Source organism: Betta splendens, chromosome 9 (assembly GCF_900634795.4).
Source record: "Betta splendens chromosome 9, fBetSpl5.4, whole genome shotgun sequence".
NCBI lineage: Eukaryota > Metazoa > Chordata > Actinopteri > Anabantiformes > Osphronemidae > Betta > Betta splendens.
The window spans coordinates 16,995,327-17,023,062 of NC_040889.2; the positions used below are offsets into that span (position 1 = coordinate 16,995,327).

Genomic DNA, 27,736 nt, shown 5'->3' on the forward strand with positions numbered 1-27,736 from the left:
AGTATTAGCATTCACTCATTGAACTTTGTGAATTGCCGTAAAGAATGAAAAATACAAACACGCCAGCTTATAAATGTCTCTGCAAACCTCCTACAAATTTAATTTAGTATGATACAATTAGAGGCTTTTACATTTTAATCTAAACAATGTCTCTACTGAAATACAGTATAACATGGGTCTGTGAACAGTGCACTGTAAGCAATAAATCACACTGAAAAAGTGTATATTTTACATTTAATCTAATATGAACTCCACCTTAATAATACAAATGATATCTCTCTCTAATTTAATTGGCACTAGCTTGGTGCATATTGCTAATATAATTCTGCATTTCCATATTTAATGACGCATGCTTTTCATGGTGAATTTTACTTAGAAAATGTCGTCCTTAATGAACCTTAGAGAAATCTCTAATAGGCATAATCTCAGAAAATGTAACTTCTTTATTTAAAAGGCTCTGAGGCCAATTTTGCTGAGTGCAGTACTTAAAATCCAATAGTTCAAGCTCTCGCGGAAGCAAATGTATCTATTTGTAAAGGTAGACTGAGCAAATAGATTGTAATCCACGTGGCAGAGTGCAGCAGGGCTGGACCTCAAGCTCCTAATGCCTTCATGATACTCTGATAGGAAATACTATGGGCATGAATGTGCTTAACTGAACTAACCAGGGTTAAAACTATCAGCACTGCTGCGTCAGCCTCAGTCATTATCATTGTCATTATCAACAACTGGCAGAGATATCTGCGCAATGTCACAGCTAACATCCAGGTGAAGATATTATTTCCGGAGGATGAAAGGTGCTCAGTGAAGTTCTGCACTGGTTGAGTGGAATCGTGCTCTTCTGGGAGCCTGGACTTTTGTTAAGCTGTTCCAGAAGGTCCAGAACCGAGAGGCGCCACCGGCGGACACAAGGACGGGAGCCAGATAGACCAACTCTGCTTGGCAAATGAGAATAAATGGTTGTCAATTTCCATGTGGAATTGGTAACCAATGATCCATTAAGGCAGCCTTTTCACAACAGACAGACAAAATAGGCGGAATTAGAAGTGCCTGACATTTGGGCTAATTGCACTAACCACGTCAGCTCCGTAGCTGCAAACCAGCTCAAGTCATCTTTACCTGCTAGAGACGGCGCCAATGTAGAGGATGCAGCTCCACTAAATAATTTATTTGAGAAGGAAAAAAAATAATCATGATGTTTATATTAACGGACATGTTCGACATCCCTTTATTAAAATGCATCATTTATTGGCAGATGAACAAAAGTGCCAGACCTCTGAAAAAGAATAAAAAATAAAAAAAACACAAGCTACTGTCATCAAAGCAAAATGTTTATTCATGTTTGAAATTACACAACTACCACAAGGAAGACTTTTCAGTCCAGGGTGTAGTCTGGTTAGAAAGTAACACTAAACATCTTTAATACATTGGAATCACTGCCACAAATCATCATTTGTCATGACTTTTCAGTTTCAGAATCACATACAATAGAAAAAAGAGAAAACAAGTCTTGAACCCTGTTGGACAGAGCTGGAAATGTACAGTTCTGAATACTGAAACCTCTATGCATTACAGTTTTTATAGTGTTTTTTTCCTTTTTTTGCATGATTTAGTAACAAGATGAGCAACATTCAAAATGTTTTTTTTCTTCTGTATTTACAACAGTTTCACTGTTTGGTGTTCATTTATCCACAATGTTCATCACACCCCCTCATAAAAGCCGCAGCGACCTCTCCACCCCCCTCCCCGTCTAGTCCTCCTGGTATTAATATTGTTTTCATCATCATTTTTTAATTTTTGTCATTTTAAGTTGCAACGCAGCAACGTTTTATTAAAAGATTAAAATATACATTAGATTACATAGAGAATGACGAGTTTACAGTGTTACAAGATGTCGTCAAAATAACTACATAAAAACATGAACTTAGGGCAAATGAAGTATGGTGGTGATGTCGTTTAGAGGTAGTAAGTGAGCACTCTAAGCTACAGAAATGTTGCAAATGATCGGTTTCTATGGATTTAATTGAGGTAATAAAGCTGTGTATTGATTGGTGGGATGTATAATTACTCTTTAGCTATTTTATGTACAATTTCTTTTCTCTGTAACCGGGGCCTGGTCCTGTGCGCCGTGGAGGAGTGAGCCATTGTCGGGGATTTGTTGATTTCCATAAGCCGCAGAAAAAAAAAATGTTTACATATGTACATCAAATTATAAAATATGGAGTCGTGTCATGTTATAGTCAAGCAATCAATTACGCTTCTTTATGTTCCAGAGTTTGAATAGTCATTTCCTTGTACTAATATATACGGCTGTAAGGCAAAAATAAATCTTGAAAGGAACTACAAAGCTGCCATTGAGCTGTCAACGGTAGCATTGTTAAGTTGCTGGACAGGACTGGGAGCACTATTACAGTCAAAGAAACAGCTGCTTTAATCTATGTATTGTAAGAAGTGAAAGAGAGACCCAATTATCAAAATGAAAAGGGGTAATTAAATCAAGAATCAAACAAATGGCCATTTAAAATGCCATTAAATGTCACGTTAAAGTGTCATTGGGTAATTTGAATTCAGAGGAGATAATTATCCTGAAAGTCTACATCTGAGGGAGGCTTACTATGGGTGCATGTGTGTGTTTACCCCTACAACAAAGAAATAAGAGCGGTGGCGATTACAGCTGATTTATAAAAACAAAAAAATAAAAGCGACACTGAATAGTCAAGAAACACTTGGTGTTTGTGATGGAGCATGTGGTTTTGTATGGCGTGGTTATGGGACACTTTAAAATACAGGAAATTCAATCTGTTGGGAGATTTTCCTCTCCTCTCAGTTGGTCGGCCAGTTAGAGTCCGTGCCCAGTTTGAGGCGGAGATGCATTGAATAGCGGATCAATTCGAGGTATCGGAGTGCACACTTCCAGGGCCTTCTGTCGGCGATATCACAGAAGACGGAGTCGTCGCATCCTGCCACCCCCCATTAGCCTAGCGACACAAACGGAGAGAGGCGGCGGTTACAACCACAGTCTTATTTACACCCAAGACGCAGCAAAACCTCCGCAAAGTGTGAATAAAAAAACAGAAATCCACTGATAATAAAAACGCACTGATGCAATGTGACTCGCATTACAGGAGCGTCAGCGAGGGGACACTCGGAAGCAAATTTGTCTCGTGTCCCGACCAATGGGAGCGGCCCCTGAAATCAGTGTCTAAGCAGATTTCAGCAGCGGCCGACAGCTTGTCGCTACATATTCTCCTGTCAGTCAGGAGGGGGGAGGGCTCGGGCCGGGTGAGGTGGGGAGAGCTGAGCGAAAGTGACAGGGCAGGGCTTCTCCGAGCTCAGCCGGCCTGACTTCGCCTTGCTCCAGGCGTGACCTAGCCTTTACCGCCTCCTCCTACGTCACTGCCAACAGAGCTAAAGGTTAGTCTATGCTAATGCCTCCATGAGGCAGCGCTGGGACTGTTGCTGCAAAACCAGATCCGTGCCGCCGCCTGACGCGCGCTCCGCGTTTTGTTAGCGTAGCATTGTGCGGCCGTTTGGCCGGATGGCGTGGCGAGGTGAGGGCACAGGTCGGCGGAAGTGAGAGGCCTTGTGAGAAAGTAAATAAAAGAAATAAAAAAGAAACGCGCTTGATCCTGCGAGGAGCTGACGTGCGTAAAGAGCTTATAGCAGCTTCAGCAAAGCCAAGATGACACCGAGCGCATTCGGCGCTGGCAACGGCCTCCACACTTTGTTTATTTCTTTTCAAATAAATCATTACTTAAGTTAATAATAAAGGGCCGACGCTCAAGTTCTGCCACTGAGACGCAGAGGGAGTTGTGTGATGTGCAAGCGTTTCTCCCTCTCATCAACTAAATGAATCTTTACCCTGATGGCTTCAGATTATGCGTTTCGTTACGAAAAGGCGCCGTATCGAAGCTCATCAAGGAAGATGGAGCTCGTGTCTGGAAAGAGCTGCAGGCGATCACATGTTCATGAATTATCGCGGAGATAAGGCCGTGGAGGAAGCTGTGACGCGTTTCAAAACAGGCGAAAGATGGCGGCTGCTTTGGGTTTGAGTCCACAAAGTCAACTACAGTGAAGCTGGTGGTTTTATTAAAGAAAACGTTTAGTCACATCGTAAGTTGCCAAATCATAATTTAAAGTATAATCACACTACATTTTGATGTTTGTAAAGTGAGAAAAGGCAGACTTACACTTAAGCCGTGTGGACTGTACATGGTGTTGCCCCCGAGAGCATCATTGTATCCTGCCGTCTGACTGATAACATGGCGCAGGGTATCCACCTGGGGGGACAGACAAGGTGGACAAGCTGGTGAGCCGGGTGTCGCGCAGCCGTCCGGCTGTAAACATGCTCAGAGACAACAGTGAGCACTAGAGCTACATCACAAACACACTTCCGGACAGCGGCTGGAACACAGCTAGCTGGTTTGCTAAAGCGAAACACAGCGTCTCGATGTAACAGCATGCTTGTGCGTTCTACAGTGGCTATGGAATAATGAACCAAAATAAAGAAAAGTGACCCTTATAACACGTACGTGAGCTTTTTTATTATTTACTTTATTTTATAAAGCATTGACTGTTTTTTTATTTAATGGTAGCTGTTGTGTGTCGCTTGTGCAACTGCATTAAACTAGCAAAATGAAAAGACATCGACAATAAACAATAACAAGATGAGACAGAGAGCTAGAACAGCTACAGACAGAGTAGAGGAACAAAAGGGGGAGGGAGGGGGACAACAAACAGTATCAAAAACCCAATACCAACCCAAGAGCTCAAGTCAAAGCCAAATGCATTCGCTAATGTTTGCTATCGTGACCCGGTGGTTGCTTTGAGGCATGACAGCAGCGGGGTGGGATTATATTTTGGCTGCCAAAATATTCCATCCAAAGCGAAATAGTCAGTAAACACCGAAGGCCTCACTGGAGTAATTTGACCTGCCCGTCCGTGAGCAGCATTGTTTTCTCATGTTGTGGTTTTGGATTGTGTGCTTCAGACTGCACTGTGGATGGCTCAGTACACAGGCAAGACAAGGACAGGTCTCTGCACTGGTGGGCAGGAACTGTCCCCGATTGTTGGCCCTACCTGTGACTGTACATTGGCTCCGACTTGTGCCCCTTGGTAAGAATCCCCATTCAGACTCTGCATGCTCAAGAACATGTCCCCCGAGTTTGGGAGGTTAAAAGAACCTGAAGAACCTGGAAAGGGAAGATGTCAGTAGCTGAGTACATGAGAGGGCCATAAAGGGAAAAAGCAACAGACACACACACACGACCCAAGCCAACAAATACACCGAAGCAGGCAAGCCACGGGGGTGAAGGGGGGGGGGGGTAATGTGCAGAGAGGCTGACGGGGAGATTTGTTCTACGAACGTGGTGGACGCGAATGAGATGGATGGTCACATGACACACGAGGGGGGGGGGGGGCAGTTCTACATGTGGTTGGGCGCCGTGAGCTCCCAATTGTTCCACATCACCTACTTCCAGTCTAACGTTTGCAGGGAGGCATCACATGGTAAATGACAAAGAGGACATTAAGAAGCTTATGAAAAGAGCAGTACCAGTAAACATGTTGCTTAAAAGAGTGTTTTTGCTCTCGGCAGAATCCAGCTGAAACTCTTCGTCTTTCATCTGGAATCCTGGGTGCAAGAAAAAGGGACCACTTCGTGAGCTCACCACAGCCCTCCGCAGGTCAACCGCATCCAAAGTGATTCATTCACAAAGTGCACAAATGCCCATTTCATCAAATGCTACGACTGTCGTTTAAATGCTCCCAGCAACAATGTGTGTTATTTAGCAGAAAGGAGCTACTGCTGCTCGGTGGAACTACATAGCATTACGTTACAAATGACAGGAAGTTGACAGAAAGTCAAGAGAAAACAAATCCCATGGCGGCGTTCTGATTTCTAGTGTTTTTCCTCCTTTTTTTTTTTTTTTTTTTTGCCAAAAATACACGTGTTCCCGGTTCACAAGTCAGGAACGCTCGCTTTATGCATGAGTTTGCTCGGCATCAGCTGTCTTATAGACAGGAGACGCCGTGATCCCCGGGCTGGGAGCGGGGCCTGTCACTCTCGCCTGTGTGGAGGGTGCGTGAGAGAGCGAGGCAGGCGGGCGGCAGGTTGGGGCCGGGGCGGGGGGCGCGTCGCTTCTGGTGTCTGCACGCAGCGGTGCCTACCGGAGTTGGGTGTGGTGGGGGAGTTGGCCTGGCTGTTCTGCACCGCGGCGGCCGCGGCGTGCGCCGCGTTCACGGCGGTCTTGGCGGCGTACAGGTTGGCCTCCTCCTGGAACTTGCCGATGTTCTTCTTGTAGCGGATCCGCTTGTTGCCGAACCAGTTGGACACCTGCGGGGGAGAGCAGAGGGAGGAGGAGCAGAGGAGTCAGACGTCAGGCAGCCACAGCACCGTGCACTGAGCAGTGTGATTGTTTCAAGATGTCATGTTTGGGTCCATCAAGTAAGCAATTCCCAGCCCCTGCAGCAATGTCCGCCGGGTACACGAGCTAATTAAGCCATAATCAGGAGCCGCTTGTGTCTTCTCATGGATGGGAGCATGACATCCTCTCAGATCTGTCTCCTGACAAAACTAAAACACAGGGGGCTCCAGCTGCGCACACGCTAAAGTCAGTGTGTTACAGTCAGGGTTCCTGGAAAATTTTCTCTCAGTAAAACAATCAACATTCATATTTTAACTTCTATATGCGCACTAGGCACTGATTCCAGATCAGCGGGTCCAAACGTAGGCGATTTTACGATTACAGCAAGAAGGAGTAAAAGTAACAAAGGCTACACAGCAAATGTATGAGAAAAAAGACAAAGGGGGGTCTGGGATGAATATTGATACTTGACATGACATGATGTGTTATTATAAAAAAGTATAACCAGTGGAATAGACAGTTGCTTGTGTGTGCGCGTGAACATGCTCGTCACTGGCGTTTGAAGCGTCTTTGGTTTGTGATCGTCCAAACCAGGGGCCAACAAGCACAGAATCCAGCGTCAACTGATGAAAATGAACAAAGCCGAAATTAACCGCGAAGGCACGAGGAAGCAGCGCTAGTGGTAAGAGTGAAGCTTTACAACCGATGATGGAATCCGACATCCTGTCGGAAAGTTGTGCGAACGCTTGCACTGCAATAACAGCGGAATAATAATGAGATGATGCTTGTTTTTAATGGTCCTATAAATTAGAGTGTCTTGTCGCCGTGCCGCTGCCCCCCTCTCAGACCCTGCAGCCCACGGCTGGACCAGCCAAAGAGCAGCTGCCCCTAATGACACTTTATTTAATTTCCACCCATGTGCTTAAATTTTAATATCCCCAGAAGCTCGCCAACGCCGCGGCGCAGGAACCCACTGCGTTTGCAGGACATCGGATCATTTCTATCCTGCACGTCTCTGCGCTCTAAATCTTTAATATCTAGGCAATTAAAATTAATGACCATTCAGGCGAGGCCCACTGTTGGCAGGGTTTCCTTGACATCAATTGTTTGATGGGTTTACCTAGAGGTTAAACTAACAAGCAAGGTTTAATTGGAAGCAATGAAAGCCCCGGCCATCATCCTTTTTACTTAACCTGCTTATGGTGGATTGTGGAGCCAAAGACGACACAATATTGTTGTTGTGTTGGACAGCTCACAAAGTGGCCACAAAAGCCTGCAAAACCTTGGAAAATGTTTTACGAAGCTCATCAGTTCAGCTCATCATCACTTCACACGGTGCGATCAACACAACTGCACGTGTTACTCTGTCCGCTGCAGGTTCTACAGCACCATAGAGTAAAATGGCTGTGATGGATCCCAAATGTGCAGAGAACGAGTTCTGACGCTGCATCATTCACGATGCATTGGGTTATGGCCGCGTCCTGCTCCTTCACCACACCTGCCTCTTTCTTACTGTACTCACACCAGTGAGCTCCGGCCTCAGCGAGGCCCGGGTTCAGCTAAATATTGAACGAATGCGCGGCGCTGTAGGTTGTGGGGCACAGTCCAATCTACAGAACTAATTCCCTTTTATCTCGTGGCAGCCCATGCATTCAGCGGACTGCTATGTGCGGCGAGGACCAAGTTGTGAGACTGAATTACCTTTAGACATCAGCAGCCTCAGAGGCAGTGCTTGTATAATGACCACTCAGGCTCCTCGCAAGAACACGATACTGTGCTTTCGCCGAAGGAAGCAGCGGAGCCGCGGTTAATAATTCAGACGCTTTCACCCTAGTTCAGGTCAATACTCTTCACTTGTCTATGTCCGCAAATGTGTGATGTATCTATCACTGCAATCTATCTAAATATTAATATTCACTTAATCGCCTAAATATCAATAGGGACGATTCTATAGGTGTTCTTGCAGATTCTTGCTCAGAAATAAAACCTTTACTTAAATCATTTATTCATCAGGGGAATCACTTTTAAAGGCTGAACCGTTCCTGCAGGTTGTATCATACGTGGCTTCCCTGAATCCTGGGCCTCTCTGCAGCCAACCAATCTCACGCCTGCGTTCAGGAGCCCAGCAATGTGCATGCAAAGTGACAGCATCCTTAGAGAGCCACTGGGGCAATCCTAACAATGTCAATACCTCATTGCACCGCAGCCGCGCGCTCCCAACAATCAGGACACAGTGTTAATCAAATCAGACACATTGACACAGTCAGATAATTTATACATTTAAGATTTTTTTGTTCATTAGAGATGATCGCTGCAGCGCTCCACTACACATAAAACACTGCATATGAACAGCAGAGGTCTCTGGGGGAAGCGAGGCTTTTCTCTCAGGGACGACAGCTGACATCAAACGATCTTTGCCAAAATGACGCGGGGTGTTTCATCAGCGATGATGTATCGAGCCAAGTCCCGGACTGATATCGGCAAACCATTGAAAACGAATGGTTTTTGCCTAATGAGCTGGTTCTGCGATCAAAGCGCCGCGAGTAGCGTTTGGGGGTTGCTAGAGAAATGACTTAGCCGAGCCGTTGGTGCGGCCACAGTGAGCGGACTGCGACTGCGAAAGGCCAGAGCGCGGCGAGGGATAACAAATTTACTGTGCGCCCGGCGCCACGTCAGGCCTCTGACATTGTTACTCACTTAAAATGAGCCAAAGCACAAAGAATAAGTCAATAAGAATGTCTGGCCACCGCTTGTCGAGGACTACGCCACTAATGGGGCCTGAGATGAGTTCAAGTGAATTTCTAAAAGCCCTCTAATTTCTGCATGGACTGCCTGGTTCTCATGGGAACGGGTGCTGCTGGCTGTTTGATGAGAAACTCAGGAAAGAGTGGAGCTCCATTTGTGAGGCTTGACGGCCATTTCTTTAACTGCTCTACAGCACAAGGGGGGGGATCACCGTGTGTGTGTGTGTGTGTGTGTGTGTGTGTGTGTGTGTGTGTGTGTGTGTGTGTGTGTGTGTGTGTGTGTGTGTGTGTGTGTGTGTGCGTGTGTGTGCGTGTGTGTGCGTGTGTGTGCGTGTGTGTGCGTGTGTTTGTGTAGTTGGCGCAGTGAGAGCGCAGTTAGAAGATTCAGAGGAACCACACAATTAGTCAACGCTCTAGAACAGACAAACGATGTGGTAAACAATAGCCAAAAAGTAAACTTTTATGTGACACATTAGTACACACAGAATATTGTGAGAAGATGGGGGTAGTAGAAAAAATATGAATGAATCAATAATTCAACAATGTTCTTGTTCTGCTTGAAAAGGTGGAGTGTGGATGCTGAAGATTCTCATCCACTCTTTTGAAAATGCAAATTCAAACTTGAAATAGTGTCATATATGGTACAGTAGCATTAGCATTGATCCAGTAGTGTGTGGGGAGGGGGGGGGCGTTCTGTGCAGTGGAAAACTGTGAGGCTATTACATACATAAACATAGAAGGTACAAAAAATGAAAACAGTGGATCAGGAGAAGTTATGACATACCTGTGATACTGTGATGGTGCTTCCCACCCCCTGAAGGCAAAAAAGAATGGGCTTTTACAGTATCTGACTCTTCATGACTACACTCAATAAACCCCCCTCAACACGCCCTCCCCACACAGAAAAAACACTGCAGATTATTGTATAGATTCATGTTTCCCTGATACCGGGTCTCATGAGGACAACCACAGAACAATAGAGTAGAGAAATCTAGATAGTGTCACAGTAATAGCAGAAAAGGAGAGCACAGGGTAATAATGCCTTGGATGTGGGGGGTGGGGGGTGGGGGGGTATATTGCCATCAGGTTTACCCAACAAGGAGGCTTTGCTATGCATAAAGTGGGGATTCTAGAGTTTTACTACTAGAACTGTCAATTAGCAGAGTCCTGTCAACATACGGATACAAACACCGGACTTTAACTACTTTTCTTACAGTAACGGCAGAAGCTGTATTTATTTTTTCTTTCTGACTGAGCAGGCAGCAGAGAGAGCACACGTGGCGGATGGGAATGAGAGAGAAAAATGGCAGGGGACCCGGTGATGGGGCGGCTAAGGAAGGGCAGCATAGTGCTTTGATTGAGGCCGGGGATGATATAGGCCTCCCCCCCCTGTGGCCCTGCTCTGACTGACTGGGACCAGCCTTGACTGAAGCATCATTAGGCAGTCACAGTGTCAAGGTTAGCTAAGGACATTGTGCCTCGGTGGTGTGACCCACGGTAACTATCCCTCTAGGCCCTGAGCCTTCCCCACCCTGATTACCCACGAGCTACTGTTAGATGAGCACTACCCACCTGGGAAACTGTGATGCTGCACTTCTTGGCCAGCTCCTCCTTAGCCTCCTCGCTCGGGTATGGGTTGCTGAGGTGCGAGTAGAAGTATTCATTCAAGATTTCCGTCGCCTGCTTGCTGAAGTTTCTCCTTTTCCGCCTGAGTGGGGAGCACAACGAGAGAAAGGCCGAGCAAACCTATTAGTGGGGCCGGCATTAACTCATCCATTTGGATCGCACAAATTGCACAATCAATCTCACACATAAATGGTGAAAATAATGAGGAATGGGCTCGAAGGGCCCCTGAGGAGCGGGATATCGTGTCCTGCTCCAGGAGTCTCATCAACACACGGAGGGGCAGGCTCCAACCAGTACACTGACAGGCTCGCACACGTACATACAAACACATACAATGTTTAATTTGGTCTGTTGGTCTCCCATCTCCAGTCCAAGCGTGTAATGTGCGGAGCTTAGCGTAGCGGATGGGTGGGCTTCGTGATGGAGCGCAAAGCCCAGTCGGAGTGCATCCCGGTGCATTATAGAAATCACAGCATGCACAGTTGAGCATTGTTCCTCAAGTGCCACAGCCCCAGGGATCTCCAGTCGAAACAAGCTAACTCTAACTAGAGCTGGGTCCCCTTTCCTCCCAAGGGCACTGCTTATCATGTTGTTGAGCATTTGCTTATTTTGCCTTGTTTACTGGGCTTCACACAGGCAGTGGGCAGCAAATGTGCTTCCACTTGGCTCGTTTGCCCCTGAACTTGTGCCGCTCGCTGCCGAGCTGCACACCGCGCCGCGCTGCTAGCGATTAGAGTAATCCACAACACCTGCTGATGACCTCCCCTCCATCCATTACACACGACTCGGGCCCCCATTTCATTTGGTCTTAACTGCTCTCAGGTGTGTGAGGCCATGATTGTCTTGGAAATGGATAATGCATGGAGCATGGACGTAATTAAAATCATGCATCTCTGCAGCGCCCATACTGGATGTTTTGCCAGAAAAGTGGGAGGGGGGGGCAAACTTCAGACAAAAAACATCTTGCTCACTGGGTTTGCATGGCTTATATGGGTCATAGGGAAGCAAATGTACAATCTACTGACCTGGCATCAAGAAATCTGGAGCGCAGGATCATGACAGCCTCGCAGGTGCTCTGCTTGAGCTGCATCTGGATGGAGCTGAACTTACGGTGGATGATTCCCACCATGCGCTCGATCTCTTTGGGGGAGATGGGCCGCGTGCGAGACTGTTCCCTCAGCAGGTTCATCACATGGGTGGTGAACTCGTTGCACGCCTGCCCGAGAGAAGGCAAAGAGACAAAACGCACCCGGGGTGAGTTCCCACGAGAACGTCCTTCGACTAGAAACAAGCCGCGGACCCCTCCGACAGGAAGCGAGTTCATCAGATGCACTCGCTCAGCGTTACTGTGGTGACACGAAAGGTGAAGTCATCGTCGAGCGCTAATGCAAATGTGCAATTTGGCTTGGTCCTAATGCAAAGCGAATTTAAAGAGCTTTTTGTTAAACCAGTAGTTCATACATGATTAATTAGAATAACTCATTTAGGTAGTGCACACTTTAGCTCATTACTCTGAGTAAAATTCGTTAAGTATTTACATTTAGATAATTAAAACCTGGAAACACCCTTAAGAAAGATGCATTTACTCCGGGCGAAATGTTGTGTGCCCCCGCGTACCCACCTCCTCTCTCAGAGAGCAGAGTAAATTAGTCTAATTTCCCTCACCGGGTTGCTGAGGCATCACTACACCTTCTCTCCTCGCCCGTAATGCCGCTATGTTTAATGGCAGGCTCAGAGTGCCAGGTGAAGGAGCGGCCCGTGCTTTCATTTAACACAGACCCCGGCGCTCGCTCTTTAGGATCCCTATAATCAACTACAACAAAGTTAATAATACTGCAATTTTTTCCCAATCTGCTAACACTTTCTCCTTCATCACGTATATGCTGTGTAATTTTCCCTCTAATGCAGGGGATAAAGCGTTTTGGGTGTTCGGTGGTAACGTGCGTTATGGAGTAAACTCCAGTAGATCAAGTGAACGCACGCTCACAGCTGCTGGTCACGTGTTTATTGAGGGTAAAGTGTTTCTCGCCTTCCTCCTCACCTGCTCGTACTTCTCCAGCTCCGTGTGGTAGATCTGTCTGATCTGAGTGAGTTTGGCCCTGTAGTCGGAATGTTCAATGGAGTTGTCGGCGGCCCCGCCCGAGGCGGCGGCCGCGGCGGCAGCGGCGGCCGACCCGCCGCCCTTCTCGGGCCCCGCCACGCCCTCGGCCAGCAGCATGTTGTCCAGGCGCATGAGCTGGGGGTCCGGGGGGTCCTCCTCCTGGGCGCCGCGGATGCTGAGGCCTGGAACGGAACAGAACACGCGCGCCGAGGGTGAGCTGATGCCATCCAGGAGCTGAATAGGATTAAAACAGGGCCACAGAGCGAGAATGTGTGTGTGGGGGGGGGGGCAGTCTGTTTAAAAAGCACCGCATCTGCCAGCGTCGTCTAGTTCGGCGTGATGTTTCCCCTGCAGGTATAAACTAGGTGCCTCCTGTGTGTGTGCTGGCTTCCTGTCGCCCATGTCTATGCCTGTTCTCTTTTATTTACACACTGCGCTGCACTCTGTGTGTATGGGGAGGCTGACATGACAGCAACATCCATAAACTGACAAATGCTCAATGGTGAAGTGGCACTTCTACTCTGCGAAAGGATGCTAAACAGAAAACTATACCTCTAGTAAGTGTCTCTGCTTTTGACAGAGTGAACGCCGCGAACCCCGGAAAAGTCCCAACGCTTCCTCCTCGTTTCTATTTTGCTTATGCCCTTTAAATCTTGCGTTGTTTCCCCCGTCCTGCTTTTGTAGAATTATAAGGAGCGATAAAATAAAAACAAACACACACTTGAAATAAAAATCTACAAGAGGCAAAATGAATACAGCCGGCTTTATGTTTTTGTTCCCGGCGCCTGTTGTTTATTTCCTTCGCTCCCGTGTCTCGCCAGTCTTGTCAGCGAGCCATAATCAGCCGGCAGACAGCGTGCACGCACACCTGGACGCGTCGGCAATGCAAACACAATGGCAGCTTCGCACGGTCTAAACAGCAAACAACAAAAACACCGCAGGTCGGGATCGCAACCAAAACAAGCCGGGGCTCGGTTTAATGAGTGGATAAAAATGTGGCTCGATGGGCAGTAAATACTGAGTGGCCACTCAAACGTTATGATTACCAGAGTTGTTTCAATTCAATAATCCCTCCCGCAATTCGCGGATTTTCAACAGCTCATTACAGCTTCATTAAGATATGGCCGGCCTCTGGATTCTAAATAAGAAGATTAGTGGCTCTATTGTGTCAGCCAGTAGGCATGCAATCAGAGGAGGCCCCGTTACCACGGCGTGACCGACTGACCCTGCACATCATCCACACAAAACGCTCTCTCTCTCCGCTGCTGTTATTCCACACACAAAAAAGGGGGAGAACGCATCACGCTGCGGCCACGCCTCCGATGTCCTGGACCGTGTTTTCTGTCGGCGCTTTGCTCGGCCGCCGCGCCAGCGAAAAACAAATTTGCCTCTATTTATGGATCGGCTGGCTCCGAGTCTTTTAGGTGTAATGGTGTGAGAGGAGTGGATGAATGTGGCTATTTGTGTTGGAGACATTGAGATGCTGGACGGCGCTCCGGCGGCCGCGTCGAGCCAAGCCATCCATGCGGACAATGCGCCGCTGCTCCACTAACCCTCAGCCACAGCGCGCTGCATCTGCACGGCTCCGCCCAGAGCTCCCGTTCTGGACGGGCCCGGCCGCTTCCGTTCCAGTTCAGAAGCCAGATGCCCGGCTGCACGGCCCCCGCGCGCCCTAATAGCCGGCGGGTTCATCTGCCGCGCCGCTCCATATTTTCCTAATTCACTATTTACTCCCACCTTCTGATTGAACAAGCTCAGCAGGTCGCCCCTTCCTTTGTGCTGCAGGAGCTGGTAAGTACCGTAGGTAGGCACGTTTTTCCCGTCAGGTATATTAAATATAACTGTGGGACGCGGCGTACATTTCCACACCAAACCCAGTTGTCACTTTCACTCCACTCACTCTATATCCAGGGGAAATGCAGCTGAGGGAATTTACAGGGCTTTTGAGCTAAATGGGCATAAATCACTGGTTTCATTCAAACTAAATAATCACAGGCCATAAAGAGCTACTTGTCTCTTACCATATATTACCACGGTTCCTGTGTGTAATAATGTGGCCATTCACGGCAAAGGAAAACAGAGCGAGACATTAGAAAGTGACATGTAATCCTGTTAGTCCACTGACATGCGGAGTGGCCGTGACATTTTTATCATACGTGTCCATTTCTATTTGGGAAAATCAGCAGGATAGAAATTATTACTGCGCTGCCCTGAGAGGCAGACGGCCCTGCAGGAGTCCACCAGGGTGTATTTGTGCCACAGCGGCTCCGGCTGGTCATTCATAACGCACATGTTGGGAGGTATGATCCGTCTCAGACACATAAATACTGAACATTAAACGAAAATCATAAAACACAGCCCGCGGGAAGAAAAATCAGCAACGCGCCGCCGCGTATCTCCGTCTTGGCTTTTGTTGGAGGCGCTAAAAGATTGTGGCTTCACTGTCTAAGCTCGGCATCATCACACGACTTCCGCAAAATAGGCTCCGGCGAGATAATATCTTTAATTTGCTGTGTGGTTGACAAATCTGTATAGTAACTTCCAAAGCCACAGCCACGTTCTGGCGCCGCGACGCTGCTTCGCCTGCTCAAATCTTTATCCTGTTTTTGTCTGATGATATGGGTATTAAAACAAGTTCGGGCACCCGAGTTGAGCTCTAATCCACCTCCACAGTCAAAGTGGGATTAATCTTAGTGCAAAGGGAAAGTGGGAAAGTCGTGTCACCTTGGTACGTAAAGCCTGCAAGCGGCGGGAACTCGAGAATGAAAAATCCATACGTGGTCCAGTTCTCTCACAGAACTCTAGTGCCGCGGCTCAGTTAATTACCTGAACGCATTTAATGATGTCAAAGGAAAAAAAAATCTAAAATTGTAATAATAATATAACACGTCTCTAATCGGCCTCGTTTGTCATTCAACAATACAGGTGGCGGAGCACCTGCCCATACGAGTGCTCCTGGTTTCTCCTCTGTGGCTGGAACAAAAGGAGACGCTGTGATTAATCCATCCCTATCAGTCAAAGGTGGCGGTGCCTTTCATTTGTTACAGGTTCCGGCGTCACTATCAGATCCCAGGAAGTAACAAATTTGACAGATAAAGACAATGCGGCCTTTCTCCCTCATACACCCTCCTGTGTTCTCTGTTTATAATCATTTCCGGTTCGGAGCCGTCGTCTCGTACATCACTCCCTGCTTGAAGCCCTGACAGTGATCTGAGCACCGCCTCGGGCCGCTCTCCTTTCCCCACCACCTCCTCCCCCCACCCCCCCGTGCCCTCTTTTATTCTGTGGGCTTAGCTGACCTTTGGCCTGCTGCTTGTTTACTCTCATCACTGAAGTGTGAGCAGGAGAGCCATAAAGGCAGAGCCCCGCTGAGTTAATGTGGCCTGCTGAAGAGGGAAGAGGTGGCTGCGGGCTCCTGCGCCTCATTCTGCTGCACTGACTGCACTGTCAGCCGTCAGACAATGGACTAGAAGGACGGCGCTTCTTGCAGATAAAGCTGGAGATTTTTCTTTATTTGTGACCCTTTGTTGCAGTGACACTGTGAAGCGTCTGCCACTCGGATGCCGAATGCGATGCAGTAAAAAGAGATGCCTTCCATCACCGCTTCCAAAACATCCTGCTCATTACAAGTAACCCTGACCTCCTGCGGCTCCTCGCCCGCCCAGCGCCTCCGGCGAATGGCTCCGGCCGCATGCAGTATTGACACCCTGTTCATCTAATTGCATCGATCCACGGAGGTCTCCCAAAGCTAACTAATCGAAACAGAATTTATTTTCTGTCAATATTTGCAAAGGTCATCTCTCCTAAAGCTGTGTCGGTGTGAGACGAGAGGAGGAGGAGGAGGAGGAGCGCGGCACCTCGGCCGTTACCGGGGCTTGTCCGAGGTGAGCCTTAACTCAGACCCGGCGCTCTGGATCCAAATCTTCTAATCCACCGTGTTATTAAAACCCGCTGCCAAAGCGAGACCGCGGCGACTACACGGGGCTCAGAGGATCCGTTTCACAAAGAGGCCGGTGTCACTACAGCCGCGCTCCACGTCTCTTTTGACTCCAGATCATCTCCTCCGTCGTGGCGCCTGGATCGGTGACTTTCAGCTCCGGAAGCAGAGGGCCGGATCAAATTACCATTGAAAATCTTTTGTTCTGACAAATGAAACATAAGGATCCTCTTTCATCGACGTTCTTAAAGGCTTTTTTAAGCTTGGCCTACATCCACATGGCACAAAGAATCTGAGAGAACGCCTGCGGGCTCTCTGTAGCATGTACAGTAATTAACATGCCATTAACACATTAATACACATTACCTATCCCCAATGTTAATGGCAGAGTAATTACCATACCTGATACCACACTGTGGGGACGCCAACGCGCTGCCTGCACTTTGTGTCTCACTTTCTTTGTTGAGTGACTAGAATAATTTGGGAAGATGGCTCATTATGGTAATACTGTATCTGCGTCCATGTTGCTCAGGAAAGTTAAAATTTAACATACCTGAAAAAGAAATAACACAAGGCTGACGATGGGCTTTAGAGGTGAGGCTGAAATACTGGAGGGGACAGAGAGCCGAGTGATTAAATGTGGAGTAAAAGGCGGCAGGGAATGGGCCCTAAACCGGGGAATCCCTGTCTAGAATGATGATGTATTTCCTCCCAGTGCGATGAGTGATAAGCTAATCAGGCGCGCTGACAGTGAAGTGTTACAGCCCCCCAGTGCTAGGTCAAGACTTCTCCCATCATACACCACCAGCACACACTAAACAGACAGCGCGCGGAGGTGGTGGTGGGTAGTGACAGACCGTGGCTCCGGTCAGAAAAGAAGATCTCTGTCAGTTCAGGTAGCCTTTGTCCCTGGGTGATGATGATGAGGATGATGACCACGCGCTCACTCCTCCCCAAAACGAAGAGGCTGTGACAGCAGGGGACGGGGGTGTGAAGGGAAGGGGGGGGGGTGCTTGCCACTCTCGACCCACGACTCGGAGATGCGCGGTGGAGCAGGGGTGGGCACGGGGGTGGGAAAAGACAACCCAAACAAACATCTTGACGACATTTTGCCAAGCACACCAAAATTAATCACTGTCCCACGGTGGCACTGACATTTGTGGGAAGTGACACGCAACATGACAGACTAGAGGGAGAGGATGAAAGGAGTGCGAGGGAGGGTGGGAGGGCTGGGTAAACAAGAGCCACTGTCACTCGCTGCGATCGTGTGTGTGTGTGTGTGTGTGTGTGTGTGTGTGTGTGTGTGTGTGTGTGTGTTCATACGTGGACTCGTGGAGCTTTGTTTCCTGCTCTCTAAGACCCGGCGTGGGCAAATGGCCAAGTGGTGCAGTGATGGCTGAGCAGGCCCGGCGGTGGCGGCCGCTCGCAGCGGTCGGGGAGGAACCGGCCAAATGAGTGGACAGGACCTCCGCTACAGATCAGCACACCGACTGACCCTACAGGACACATGCAGCACGGGGCTGCAGCGCAGGGCGCGCATGGTCCACATGCTCCGCTGCGCACAGAGTAACTCACCAGCACTCACGCTTCGCACGGATATTGTGAAGCGGTAAATTACTTATATCATGAATATAATGAGTCATTTATTATTATGGGTCAAGTCTCACAGCTGTGAACAGACTCACGGTTCAGATCTGAACGAAACATTTTATTTCATATTGTTTTACCCTGTTCTCCTTGTTTCTTGTCCACCGTTTCATTTTATATTTCATATATTGATGGTCTTTAGCTGCTAGCCTCAATTTGCTGCAAAGGTAGGCTGATTTGTTATTCAGACCTCAAGCAAATAATGCAAATGTGGCACTGAAAGCCACTTATGAAATACCCAAAGGCAACTAATCACTCCTCCTCTCGTTCCAGCCTTTCTGCAGCCTCCTAATTAGAAGATGGAGATTGCATGAAACCAGGTCACACAGCGGGTCTTTTACACGCTGATAACCAGGCAAATACACAGGCAAAACTTCATCCAGACACAGAGCCAAGCAAGCATTATTTGAAAGGCTAGGGGTGAAGGAATAATGCTATTCAGGTTATTAATCCCATATTTTCACTGTATGCGTCCAAAGAAAGGGTTTAAGCTCGAAGCATTTTGAGAATGTGCTTCGTATTTGTTCGTCTGCAAACACGTGCGCGTGTGTTCATGTTCAAACGCCCATGTCTGCATATGTGCATGTGAAGGCGACACGCATAAACAAAGAAACGGCATTGGTAGCATACAGCCAACCATGATCCACTGCCAAAGAGATTATTCTTTGCAGTGGCATTTCTGCAAGAGAGTTGACAGTCCATCATTTAGATTTTGCAGTGTATCCACGAAAAGGCTGCACTGCCTGAAGCAGAAGGAGCTGTTCTTTCCTTCAGTGTCTTTTATAGGAACAGGATTCGGCTCCAAATTGTGAAGCCCGACTCCTTTGCTAGCCGTAGCGTTAGCGGTAGCGCGTGAGTACTCTGCCACGAGGCGACTTGAGGTTGCGACACCGGAGCGCGAGCGGGGGCCGACGCCCCGGCGCCGCGTCCCCGGGTCGGCGTCCGACGGGGCTCCGGAGCGTCTCGGGTCGCACGCACCTGAGCGCGAGCGCTGTTTCTGGAAGCGTCCTGCGCCTGATGTTTGCGGCTCGTCCCTAGCTGCGCGGCGAGCGGGCGCGTGGCCTAGCTGGGCCGATCAGGTCCGGGGCAAACAACAGCTTGTGACAGAAGCAGGCCAGAGAGGATGTTGAGACACGCAGGGACTTAACAGGCAGCCGGCCCGCCATCCACTCTTTTTCAGCTCTCCTTACACTCAACGCATCACTTCAGATTCGTCGCCAGCGTCTCCCAAAGTCCGCGGCGAGACGAGGGTTTCGCATTACCATGAGAAAGGACCGAAGCCACTCTAGCCATCAAGAGCAGAAGATCATCTCCTTCATTGCATATGACGAGCTGAATACTTTTATTGTGTACCCACAGATGATTCTCCACCTTTTTTGTTGTCGTTGTGCGATTCCCCCGCGAACAAAGTAGCGAAAAAGGGTTATTTGGCGCTAATTATTCCCAGCATGTTCTTTACACGCCATTTAATGAGTGCGACTGGAGGCGTGGCCGTCGGCCGTGCTCGCCCAGTTATCCAAGATGAACTGTGCAATCTCCCTCATGTCACCTCTGTCATGTGCATCAAGCCCCCCGCACCCCCCCTTCTGTATCCAATTCCCCGCTAAGGCTTCACTGGAGCAGAGACAAGGCGCCACTGAAGCAACGCAACAGCTCCCGTAGCGTCTCCGCACACCGGCAAGAAAGGGATTGGAGGATGGGGAGCGCGGTGGTGGTGGTGGGGGGGGGTACGGGCTGGGAGCTCACTCTCATAATTACAATAATTAACAGTTGCAGATTTAATTGGAAGGGAAGGCATTAACAGGAGGAACGCTGCGGCGGCGCGTGCAGGGGGAACCTTTGCTGCACGGAGCCTTTGTCTTCCCCGCACCTAATGGTGCCGCGGCTGTGGTCGCGGTGCTGACACGACACAACGCAGCGCGAGCACGCCGAGGGTTCAGACGCCGGAGCTTGTCAGGACTCAGACTGGAGGCAGATAATTAGGTGCCAGGTTAATGAGAGCGCAGGCTCTTGATGGCATTTGGTTACTGTATGTGGGCAATTAATGACTTTGTTTTTGTGTTTTTATTGCCCACTTGAGTGGAAAAAAATAATGCATTATTCACCCCAGGCCTGCGTGTGGTGGTGTTTGATAGAGCAACAGTGACTCTGGCTAAAGAATCAGTTCCCTTCATCGCAGGCAAATGGTTAATTTATAACAATTCGGTCGCCTATACAGAGCCGGAGAAATGTAATCTCAGCTCGCTCATGGCTACCACGCAGTATGACCTTTTCCGAGCGCACCGCCTCACGTCACCAGGCATGATGTTAAAAAATTCCAAAGATGTCAAGCAAATGTTGAGGTTGTGGGTCAGGCACAGGACACAAACAACACATCGGGACAAAGGAGCTAAACCCTGTGGCAAGAAGTGTTCAGTGAAGTCAGCGTATCACGATTCATAATGTATTTGCAAAATTCCATACCCTGGAAAGTCCCCGCTTTCATTCTAGGGGATTTATTGGCAATGAATCCACTGAGAGGTCTTTACACATCCTCTTCTTTAGCCCAGCCATTCGACGCCTCCTGTTTTGGAGTTAGTTGTTCTCTTGCCTGTGGTGGCCAATTAGAGTGCTATAAGATAAATGGGCAGCCACAACTTTGATGTCCATCTTTTTAATAAGCTTTGGTTAAGATGACATCTGTGTGAAAGAGTTCAATATCTTCACAGTGGGAGAGAAAAGAGGTTTATTCTAAAATGAAATATCATGTAAATACTGCGGGAGCTTTAGGCCGGTGGGGGGAACCGTCGCCTCGGCCGCAGCTCTGCTGCTGCTGCTGCCGTTCATTATCTTCGGCAGCAGTTGTGCAGATTAGTCAGCGAAAGAAGATTTTTAGAGTCTTGTGAAATTTGAGCGTTTATCCGACGGAATAAAATAAAATAAATGTTCAAGCAAAATGGCTGCGATGTTACAAAGACAATTAATTGGGGCTAAATACGAACATAACGCTAGTGTAACAGGAGAAACCGGCAACGTTACAATCACTAAAATGGGGAGCCAGTGAAATGGTGCACCAGTGTATATGAATATAAAAGACAAAGAGGAGAGCATATATCTAACGTAGCCGGCGGACGTGCTCCTTTATACCGAGTGTAACTCAGTCAGGAATAATGTAAATGTCTGGAGAGCCTTAAGACTGAGCAGGCCCGTATAAAAGCACCCTGTTCCCCCGCTAGTAAAACAAGTCAATAAATAGAGCGGAGAAGCCGGCGCTGTCTGCTGCACTCTCCTGAATGAAAACAGAGGTGAACTGCTTATTTTCAGTCTGGCACCAGCGCTTGACAGCGGTATTATGGGCACTCATACATTCTGACTATCACTCGTCACAAGCCATATCTGTCAACATCACACCCGGGCACGTTTTAGATGTAAAGCGAGCGTTCTCCCGCAGACTATTTACGGCCCGATGTGGTCAGCTGCTAAATGAGTTAAACGCTTCCTCAAGCCGTGGGCGCGTCGAAGGCTCCTCTTCGTCATGGTGTCTTTTTTTTTTTCTTTTTTTCTCTTGTTGTTTATTCTCGCAGGCTGAGCAAACCGGCACCTCGGCGGAGGCCCGGCGCTCGCCGTGGGAGAAGCGGCTCCAAATGGGAAGCTGATGACACGGACTCACGCGAAATGGAAACACCATTAGGTAGGCAAACACTCCAGCGCGATAACTGCTACCTGATTACAGCGGTGGAAGCACAGGCGCCCTTCTCCTTTTTTTTTTTATATTGTGTCAACACTTTGGGAAAGCAAATATTTCAGTGACTACCCTCCCTGCGCTTTAATCCATATGGTGCATTCTGTTTGTCACCGCAGATGTTAAACTCCCAGGGTTTGTTTGGCTTCCTTTTTTTTTTCTGAGATGTAGAACTACTTACTTGGACGAGCAGTGGCTCACCTGCTCCGTGCAGCACAATGAATACACAGAGGTCACACACCGTATCACACCAGGGCCAGCGTCAATCCTTTATTAAATTACCCAGCTATCTTATTCTCTGTCACCGCGCTGATAGGAGGGTTATCTTTTTCATTTATGTAGCGGATTTTCGGGGATTATGCATTAAAGATTAAGGGCGTGTATACCTAACACCTCAGCACAACAAAATGCAATAGCTCAGACAGTGCGCGGCTGACGTGTGTAAGAAAAGCGGGGCGCCATAAAACAAATCTCCAGCAGCCAGAACAGGACAGGGTTTATTCTCCTCAGACAATACAAGCTGTGACTATACAGAATGTTTCAACCCTAAAATACTGTGGTAAGCAATACAAATCCCTTGGACAAAATGAAATGTATTAAACATGTGGATTTCATAAATCTCCCTTTCCTCGGCGTGGGTCAGAGGTATATTCACTGTAGAGCTCAGCAGGCACTTTTTCCCCCCCAGCATTGTTACTCTGAGTCGCAAGTGCTCCGAGTGGTTTCAAAATGAATGTCAGCAAAAGCGGCACGTGTACGGCAAACAGCAGATCCACACAGTAAAATGGTTCAAATCACTTACCCCTGCTACTTTATAAGGGTGTTACAGCGGTGCAGGGATTTAAAGGTCCGCCGTAGGAATATTACAGCCGGAATGGAGACCCAGGATCAACGGGGCTGATGTAAAAACGCTTCAAAGATGAACTGCTCTCATCTACAGTTAGATAGTTCTCCACAGTGTCAAAGGAGGAGACAAGAAAAAGCAATTCAAACGCGAGCGCGTCGCCGTTAAACGCCCAACTGGGATCCCTTTAACCTTGAGTAGCGTACCAAAGGTAGAGGCAGCCTGGGGCTATGGAGGGGGGGGTTGGCCACCACAACTCCCAGTGCCATGCTGCTCCACAGTGGGGGCCCAACACGGCCAGATTGCCAGAGAGGCCGGCAGAGGTGGTGCTACAGAGTTAGCCGGAGTCAATCCTTCACCCGCTCACCTCGTGGGTGTTTTAGCATCTCTATGAGACGTATCCATGATACCTTGGTGAGAATATTCGACTGTTAAAGACCTGGAGATCAGATTAATGACTATTATTCTGCTGTTCCTGTTAACAAGAGTTTTGGAAAAGCAACAAATAGCTTAGGTATAAAGTTGAACACTGCTCCAGCATTTCGATTTGCTTCAGACTAAAAGCTGGTAAACAAAGCATGAATGATATATGAATCTTATACATAGTTGTGTTCATGTGGGGGGGATAAAAATGGAAGATAAATTAATGTGTGTAAGGGATATTCTTCCCCTCGAGCACACGCTGCAGCCGAAGCCAAATAAATAATCGAGCCTACAACCTGCAAGAGTCACTTCAGCCCCATTGTATAATTCAATCACTCCGATGACAGCTGACGATTACTTCATCATCGCATAAAGACAGATTAAAAAGTTGTCAAATTAAATATTAAAGGGAGACTGCAGGCAGTGCTCCATCTTTAAAAGGAATAACACAAATTGAAGATGAAATGAGGCACCTATATGCATATTTTATGCCATAGGGAACAAATGCATATATTTTCCTCCAGGCCACCTACTTTGTAATAAAGAACAGTGAGTGTATGGATGTGGTAATGCAGCACAGCAGAAATGATATGAAAGAGAAATTGGTTTTACATAATGATGTCAAAAGGAATACGGCTCTGCATGGTCATGCGGAATAAAGATAAGATTCTCTTTCTCCGTGAGTGAATATTTCGCTAATGGTTTCTTCATTTCCTTAAAGAATAAAGACGCCCGCTTTGTACGAACCCCCTGAATGAGGCGCCTATTGAAAGAAGTTGCCGTTTATCTTTCAATAGCAGGGGGAGATCTGTTGAAAATAGCCGTGTGCGGAGCGAGAGCTCTGTCATGTGTTGAAATAAAGAGAAAGTGACAAGTGACAGTATCACATTTGGAGCAGCAGGAAGGGTTTGAAGATGGGAACAAAGCGGCGAAATACAACGGAGGGTCGAGTCTCGGCGAAGACCAGAGAGGATGCGTTTCAGCACGTCGCCATCGATTGGGGGTAAACAATGACTGATCAATACGCACATAAAAAGCCTCCCTCTAACAAAGACTCGCATGTTGATTCCTTTTACTGTATCATACCTCGCCAGCAGACACGGAGCGCTGAATTAGCCGCGTTCCCTTTTTCTAACTCGCCCCCTTTCGCATTCGGCACCAGAACGCAGACGCGCTCCCCGTGTCCATACACACTTACTCATGCAATAAGCATCATTGTCACAGAGCTTTTCCTTTCCAAATGGTTCAGCCTCCACCATCTGCAGGCACTCCCAGACACACCGCTTTGAGTCTGCCATAATGATGCATGACTAAGTACAGTTAAAGTGTTGCAGTCTGTTGGCAAAAAGCAGTCAAGCACTTTGCTATAGTGTCACTACGGATAAACCGTACGGCTGAAGGTTGACGATGGATAAAAGGCAGTGACAGGCCCAGAGACGCGACTCCGCGCGCGCGAGCGTTAGCATCACCCGCGCGGATTCACACGTGTGTGAGAGGTTGGAAACCATGGCACAGCAGATTTGTAAGTGTACTTAGCCGCGACGTGAAATGGGGTTGGACACAGTGAAATAAAACGCTGCGCCCGAGTCTGCTGAAAGTGGGACACGGTTTTAAGAGTTATTCCCCCTGCCAATAAGCGCCCGTCTCCCGCTGGCGCAGGTTTTATTTTTTTTTTAAGGAAGTCGCAGCTTCAGGCAGTCGCTAATATTGTTCGTCTCGCGCGTTTCTGCAAATTGTTGTCGGGCGACACAAACACAGCGCTAACGGACAGCGCAACGCTAGCGGACGGCGCAACGCTAACGGACAGCGCAACGCTAACGGACAGCGCAACGCTAACGGACGGTGCAACGCTAACTGGCGGCGTGAAGCTAACCGACGGCGCAACACTACATCTGCTACATTATCTTCCTTTGCTGATTTATTTTTTTATTTATTCCTTTTTTGCAGAATCTTTGCTTGGGATAGAAGAAGAGCAACAAAGCTCACTCGTTTACTTATCGGGCCTTGAACACTTCGGGCAAAACAGGGACTCAGCTCCCACCCAGTCTCTCCCCTCGTCCTCAGGGTGGGTTTTCAGCGAACGCTGAATGCAGAGGAGACAAAGAACTCTCCATTATACTGTACTTTGTTTGCCAGAGTCTTTAGTGTCAAGGCGCTCCGCAGACTTCGCAGGGTTCACCGCTGCAGCCGCTTTCATGTAAATGATCTTGAATGTTATTTTCCAAAGAATGCATTTTAAAGAGAAATGCTCATTTCTGCCTCCGCGTCTTGTCACAAACCTCTTTCCCCTCCTATCTCCTCCCCTCTCCCCCGCTCCCTCCTGCCGCAGCCTTAGACTGCATAATTGATGCAAATACTGTCACATGTGTCAGCAGCGGAGGCTCTTCTACTTTACTTCTTTGCTACACTTTATCGGGGAACATTAAGTGGAGAAAGCAGCCTCATGCCAGGGGTGGAAAATCAGCTTGTCAGTGGTCTCATTCACACAGCCGTTGCCCCAGGATTGTTTCATCAAGGTGATTGAGAACAAAAAAGTACGGCAGCAAATTCCAGCTCATGTTTAGGAGCCCTGCCACATCTATTATTTATATTTGTTGCCCACCCCAGTCTCTCCAGCATCTGAATACATCATTGCCTGATTCTCAAACATTTCAGATCGCCTTCCACTCGCGCTATATCTTTCCCACATCAACCACACCAAGCCATTAGGCTTGTAGAGCATGCTTTCTGTGTGTGACACAGACCTGAAATTATAGATAGCTGCTTTCAAGAAGTGCTGGGGCCTGATGGGGGGAGCTGTAATGGCTGTTGAGTGACTGGAGTGCAGTCAGAGACAGAAGCGGGATTTCATTTACAACAACGATACAGGAGGAATTATGTAAAATGGTAACATTCCATGCCATTTAATGAGCCATATTCGCTAATGTCTAAGTCTATGGTCTAGCAGTAATAGAATGCGCCGCCTGCCAGAGTTCTGCTGCTACACGCTTTCTGTCTATTTCCAGCTCTGTATGAAACAATGGTGCATAACAGAACAGACAGACATTTGCAGTTCTTTACCCAGCGTGCTGAATGCTCTGCCTTCAGACCGAGTGAGGCACTTGTCTGCTACTCCTTCCCTCCCTCCTCCCACTCCCATGCGTTTCCCTGTCCTCCTTTCTCTCTCTCTCTCTCGCGCTCGCTCGCTCGCTGGCCCGAGCCTGTGCTACAGATTAAGTGACTTGATCCTGCAAACATCTGAAGAATTCAGCTCCACAAAGGGGTCAGACAAAGGCCAGGGGATAGCCTTACAGGTCCTCCTCCATTAGCGGATCCGCGGAGGTGTCATCAAGAGGGCCCCGCGGGCAACAAAGCCGCCTCGAAAAAGAGCAGGCCGCCAATTCATGCTTATCTCCAGACTTATTATTAAAACCTTTACAGTCTGCGCCTACTTGGACATATGATCTCTGAAATTAATGAGCGACGTTGATTAGCCTCACACTCGGCACATGCTACGCACGCGTGACGAGCAGAATTTTTCATTTAAATATTTTTTGGCTGCTTCTGTGCTCTTTGTCATATCTTCACAGTTTTTTCGCAACACGTTTTTTTTTTTTTTTTTTTGCACAAACAAGTTCTCGCCTGTGAACCGCTATACTCGCACCAAGTAAGCTGCGAGTGCTGACTGCCTCTTTGTTTACATGTCTCTTGATATAGACAAACAAAAATACCCCCATATTTTCCAGGCAATAGCATTCACAAAGAATATCTGGGGCCGCTAGAAAAACATTTCAACTGTAATAAGCTTTCTGCATGAGAGTCTAAACCATTTCAGAGAGTTCCTTTGAAGCTCTCACTGTGTTGACTGTTCATATACTGACAGTGCTTGGAAAGCCCGAGCGCCATATCGCTGTAACCTCTCAGTGCTTCTGCATTAATAATTAATTGCCTGTGTGAGTAAACACCACTGTAAATACAAGAATGCCCCTAACAACGCCAACTCTGCGGCTCCCATTAAAAATGTACAGTCTGCGCATTTAGCTGAGTTTCCCGATGCGCGCTTATGTTGCGCGTCTATCGCACGCACGCCGCCACGGAGGAAATCCTTTCCGCAGCCTGTGCGCACATACTGTACAGTACGAACATGTTGGGCACGACAGCAGAGATGATTTGAGAAGCTCGTGGGCCTGACCTGCTCAGGAGCTTCTCCTTTCGCTCATCAGTTTACAGCGAACACAACTCATTTTTACTAATTATAGGAACGACGACCCTGTTCCTGCGAGGAGTTCCCGCTTCCTGTTTGCCTTATACGTTAAGCACAAACTAGGGGCCTGTGAGCGCAACAGCAG

General features: G+C 48.0%; 1 protein-coding gene across 8 annotated transcripts in view; it reads right to left on the reverse strand.

Annotated features, from left to right (window-relative positions):
* Nucleotides 1-1,318: 1,318 nt before the first annotated feature.
* pbx3b (pre-B-cell leukemia homeobox 3b) overlaps nucleotides 1,319-27,736 on the reverse strand; it is a 51,975-nt gene continuing 25,557 nt past the window's right edge. For 2 of the 8 annotated variants that reach the window (XM_029160908.2, XM_029160909.2), the window contains exons 3-11: nucleotides 12,777-13,018; nucleotides 11,761-11,951; nucleotides 10,682-10,817; nucleotides 9,894-9,923; nucleotides 6,169-6,334; nucleotides 5,555-5,632; nucleotides 5,080-5,192; nucleotides 4,191-4,280; nucleotides 1,319-2,978 (exon numbers count right to left, since the gene is read on the reverse strand). In XM_029160908.2, the coding sequence (XP_029016741.1) occupies nucleotides 2,886-2,978; nucleotides 4,191-4,280; nucleotides 5,080-5,192; nucleotides 5,555-5,632; nucleotides 6,169-6,334; nucleotides 9,894-9,923; nucleotides 10,682-10,817; nucleotides 11,761-11,951; nucleotides 12,777-13,018 (1,139 nt within the window). In that variant the 3' untranslated portion in view covers nucleotides 1,319-2,885. The remainder of the gene's footprint in view (nucleotides 2,979-4,190; nucleotides 4,281-5,079; nucleotides 5,193-5,554; nucleotides 5,633-6,168; nucleotides 6,335-9,893; nucleotides 9,924-10,681; nucleotides 10,818-11,760; nucleotides 11,952-12,776; nucleotides 13,019-27,736) is intronic. The other 6 variants (XM_029160910.2, XM_029160911.3, XM_029160912.2 and 3 more) reach the window with 4 other exon arrangements.